The 5,000-nt window shown below is 44.3% G+C and overlaps 1 protein-coding gene across 1 annotated transcript in view; it reads right to left on the bottom strand.

Annotated features, from left to right (window-relative positions):
• The window catches only part of LOC145394992 (phenoloxidase 3-like), a 29,581-nt gene that overhangs the window by 14,196 nt on the left and 10,385 nt on the right, over window positions 1-5,000 (bottom strand). The window contains exons 8-9 of the mRNA XM_080268738.1: window positions 4,219-4,401; window positions 3,027-3,155 (exon numbers count right to left, since the gene is read on the bottom strand). Coding sequence (XP_080124864.1) covers window positions 3,027-3,155; window positions 4,219-4,401 — 312 coding nt within the window. The remainder of the gene's footprint in view (window positions 1-3,026; window positions 3,156-4,218; window positions 4,402-5,000) is intronic.

Here is a 5,000-nt window from a genome sequence, read left to right as displayed (position 1 = left end):
ATCATCATCATCACCTTCATAATCACCAGTATCAATATAATAATAATAATAATAATAATAATAAATAAATAAATAAATTACGACTTAGGCAGAAGTGAATCAGTCGCAAATTACATCATGGAAAGAATCGTATCTGTCTGTGCTACACATCATCCAAACACCGCTACACATCCAAACACCGCTACACATCATCCAAACACCGCTACACATCATCCAAACACCGCTACATTCCTTTCTCATATCCTTTGACTAACGCAAGAAAGCCTTGGTTTAATCACGCTTGTTCTAATGCTGTCCGCAACAAGGAGAAGGCCTACAAAAGGTACCGGTGCCAACCCACCCCTGAATCACATCATCTTTACGTTTCTGCCCGGAATCGTGCTAAGTCTGTTATTCGCTCTACTAAAAATAATTTCATCCATACTAATTGCTCTCAACTCTCCAACTCGAATTCTTCCCGCTCCTTCTGGCACCTTGCCAAAAATCTTTCTAACAACTTTACCTCATCATCCTTCCCTCCTCTTTTCTACTCTGATGGTTCTGTAGCTATTTCTTCTACTGATAAAGCAGATCTCTTCGCACAGACTTTCTCCTCCAATTCCACCTTAGACGATTCCGGTGCTGTTCCTCCATCACTTCTCCCCTCTGACTTCCTCATGGCTGACATTAAAATTTCTTCAGTTGATGTATTTTCTGCCATCACTGGCCTCAGTACTAACAAGGCATATGGGCCTGATGGGGTCCCTCCTGTTGTTCTCAAGAACTGTGCTTCTGTGCTTACACCCTGCCTAGGCAAACTCTTTCGCCTTTGTCTGTCAACTTGTACCTTTCCTTCTTGCTGGAAGTTTGCTCTCATTCAGCCAGTCCCAAAGAAGGGTGACCACTCCCAACCCTCCAACTATCGTCCAATTGCTTTAACGTCCCGTATTTCAAAAGTTTTCGAGTCAATTCTTAATAGAAAAATTTTAAGGCATCTTTCCTATCACAACCTTCTTTCCGATCGTCAGTATGGGTTCCGTCAGGGACGCTCCACTGGCGATCTTCTCACCTACCTTTCAGACTCCTGGTCATCCTCCTTTCGGGACTTTGGCGAAAGCTTTGCCATTGCACTTGACATCTCAAAGGCTTTCGATTGAGTCTGGCATAAATCTTTAATTTCCAAACTGCCCTCCTACGGTTTCTATCCTTCTATCTGTGCCTTCATCGCTAGCTTCCTTTCTGGTCGTTCTATAGCTGCTGTTGTAGACGGCCATCGTTCTTCTCCTAGATCTATCAACAGTGGTGTTCCTCAGGGCTCTGTCCTATCACCAACTCTCTTCCTTTTATTCATCAATGATCTTCTAAGCTGTACATCTAACCCTATCCACTCATACGCTGATGACTCCACCCTTCACCTTTCCATTCGGTTCCCACAACGCCCATCTCAACAGTTACTTCAAGAAACAAGGGATGAGGCTATGGCACACCTAATGTCTGACTTGGCTCGTATCTCTGACTGGGGTAAAAATAATATGGTTGTCTTTAATGCATCTAAGACTCAGTTCTTACACCTATCAACCCGACAAAATCTTCCACAGGTATACCCATTAATGTTTAATAATATTCAGCTTAATCCTGCATCATCCTTGAACATGCTTGGGGTTTCATTTACTCGGGACTTATCTTGGAAAGATCATATTACATCTCTTGTAAAATCTGCTTCCAAGAGATTGGGTGTGCTAAGCCGACTCCACTCTTTCTTTACCCTTGCACAATTGTTGACTCTATACAGGGGTTTTATCCGCCCCTGTGTGGAGTACAACTCTCATGTGTGGGGAGGCTCCCCACATACAGCTCTTCTCAATAGGGTGGAGTCAATGGCTTTTCGTCTCATTAACTCTCCTCCTCTTACTGACTCCCTTCAACCTCTGTCTCTTCGCCGCACTGTTGCATCTTTATCTCTTTTCTATCGCTACTTTAATAGTCACTGCTCCTCTGAACTGTCTGCTTGCATTCCTCCACCTCTACGACGGGCGCGTAGCACCCGTCTGGCAGCAAACTCTCATCCATTTTCTGTCCAACTCTCTAATGCAAGAGTTAACCGTTACTCCCAGTCTTTCATTTATGCAACAGGTCAGCTCTGGAACTGTCTCCCTCTATCTGTATTTCCTGCTGCCTATGATCTCCAGTCTTTCAAACGCAGTATGTCCAGTCATCTCAAAATGATCGGATCTTGAATTTGGCTCTCTCTTGTATTTTGTTTTTCTCTTGGAGGGAACTGTTACTGCGGGCTCATGGCCTTTGGTTCCTTCTTCCTCGCATATAAAAAAAAAAAACACCGCTGCACATCATCCAAACACCGCTACACATCATCCAAACACCGCTACACATCATCTAAACACCGCTACACATCATCCAAACACCGTTACACATCATCTAAAGCACCGCTACACCTCATCCAAACCCCTACACCTCATCCAAACACCGCTACACATCATCCAAACACCGCTACACTTCCTTACGTCATCCAAACTCCGCTACACTTCCTTCTAATCATACTCACATCATCCAAACACCACTACACACCATCCAAACACCGCTACACATCATCCAAACACCTCTATACCTCATCCAAACACCTCTACACCTCATCCAAACACCTCTACACCTCATCCAAACACCGCTACACTTCCTTCTAATCTTACTCACATCATCCAAACACCACTACACATCATCCAAACACCGCTACACTTCCTTACATCATCCAAAAGCCGTTACACTTCCTTCTAATCATACTCACATCATCCAAACACCGCTACACCTCATCCAACCACCGCTACACTTCCTTACATCATCCAAACAGCGCTACCCTTCCTTCTAATCTTACTCACATCATCCAAACACCGCTACACACCATCCAAACACCGCTACACATCATCCAAACACCTCTACACCTCATCCAACCACCGCTACACTTCCTTACATCATCCAAACAGCGCTACCCTTCCTTCTAACCTTACTCACACCATCCAAACACCGTTACTCACATCTTCCAGCGTGTATGGGGGTTGGGTCAGCTTGTACTCTTGAAACATGTCGTCCACGAATTTATGCCAGCGATAGAATACAGGATCCCTCATGGCCGTAGCGGTGTCTCCCATTACACCCATCTCCTCCTGACGGCAGAGGCAGAGTGTGTGTGTGTGTGTGTTAGAGAGAGAGAGAGAGAGAGAGAGAGAGAGATTTGGTCACTGTGTTCAATTTACCCTTCTGTATATCCTTTAACTCTTCCATATAGCCACCTTAACAGAGAGAGAGAGAGAGAGAGAGAGAGAGAGAGAAAGAGAATAGAGTTTTAGGGTTATGGTAGAATGAAGGGTGGGGAAAGAGTGACAGTCAGAGTGAGGCAGGGCGAGAGTGAGACAAAGAGTGACAGTTAGAGTGAGGCAGGGCGAGAGTGAGAAAGGGGTTTGGTAAAGTGAGATAGAATGAAAGTGAGAAAGGGGTTTGGTAAAGTGAGATAGAGAGTAAGAAAGGGGTTTGGTAACGTGAGATAGAATGAAAGTGAGAAAGGGGTTTGGTAGAGTGAGATAGAGAGTAAGAAAGGGGTTTGGTAAAGTGAGATAGAGAGTAAGAAAGGGGTTTGGTAAAGTGAGATAGAGAGTAAGAAAGGGGTTTGGTAAAGTGAGATAGAGAGTAAGAAAGGGGTTTGGTAAAGTGAGATAGAGAGAGAGAATGGGGTTTGGTAAAGTGAGTTAGAATGAAAGTGAGAAAGGGGTTTGGTAGAGTGAGAGAGAGTGAGAAAGTAGTATGGTAAAGTGAGAGAGAATGAAAGTGAGAAAGGGGTCTGGTAGAGTGAGAGAGATAGAATGAGATATATATTCAAAATCCTAACTTGATCTAAGCCAGTCCATTGTAACCTAACCCCACCTAACCCAGTCTAATCCACTAATCCTGACCTAATACAAAGCTAAGTAAACCTAACATGACCCAATCTCAGGTCAAACTTAATCTTACCTAATATAGCCTAACAACCAAATCTAGCGAATTTTAACCCAATCTGACCTACCCTGACCCACTTTGACCTGTGTAATCCCATCCCAGAGTGACCTAACCTCAAGCAAACTGACCCATTCTAACCTAACGACTTGAAACCACTCTCACCCAGCTTAATCCAACCCACCGCGACCCAACCTAGCCTAAAGTAATCCACCCCAATCCAGTGTGACCTCGCCTGACCTTATGGGCATAATCCGGGTCGTGGGAGAAGGCGATGAGGACGTGACCCGTGTTGTGGAGGTCACCGTAGTACGGGAAGTTGACGCTCAATTCCGGGTCGGCTTCTATGGCGTCTCCTATGATGTCTATGCCCCGCTTGCCCGACGCCACATCATCCCTCAGGTGCACAGGCTTACCCTCACGCTGTTTGAGTAGTAGTAGTAGTAATAGTAGTAGTAGTAGTAGTGTGAGGATATATAGACGCTCTTGGAGGTTGTAAAGGGCGATAAAAGAGAGAGAGAGAGAGAGAGAGAGAGAGAGAGAGAGAGAGAGAGAGAGAGAGAGAGAAACAAGACACTTCTGTAAGCCATTTTTGCAATATTTTTTTTTTCTATCCAGGGAAGTTTGTTAGGTTAGCTTTGTTTTCTTAGTATCAGGTTAGGCGAGTCTGTTATTTAGATTAATCTGTTAAGGTACGTTAGGTTAGGTTAGACTAGAGTAAAACCATAAGGAAAATAAAGAATACCCGTCCTGGAAAAATCAAATAATGTATAGTGCAAAAATGATATACAGAACGGAAATCTGCTGATCTGGAGAGGTGGGGCCATGTGTCTACCTTCCTTATATTTAAAATGTTCACTGTTCAGTAACTCAGTGACAGGCGTTTCTAGGCCTGGCCCGTGGGAGGGTCCGGCAAAAATACAACAGTGAAATATGAGAGGTGGCGTGTGAGTATGGTGTGGGAGATATGTTGTTGCAGACACTGATAGCAATTTCCTGAAGATAAATAACGAAACAGTGTG

This window comes from Coenobita brevimanus, chromosome 4 (assembly GCF_032717465.1).
Source record: "Coenobita brevimanus isolate Jiangsu-jjx chromosome 4, ASM3271746v2, whole genome shotgun sequence".
Lineage (NCBI taxonomy): Eukaryota > Metazoa > Arthropoda > Malacostraca > Decapoda > Coenobitidae > Coenobita > Coenobita brevimanus.
The sequence above is the reverse complement of the archived record's forward strand: the minus strand, read 5'-3'. Positions and strand labels throughout refer to the sequence as shown.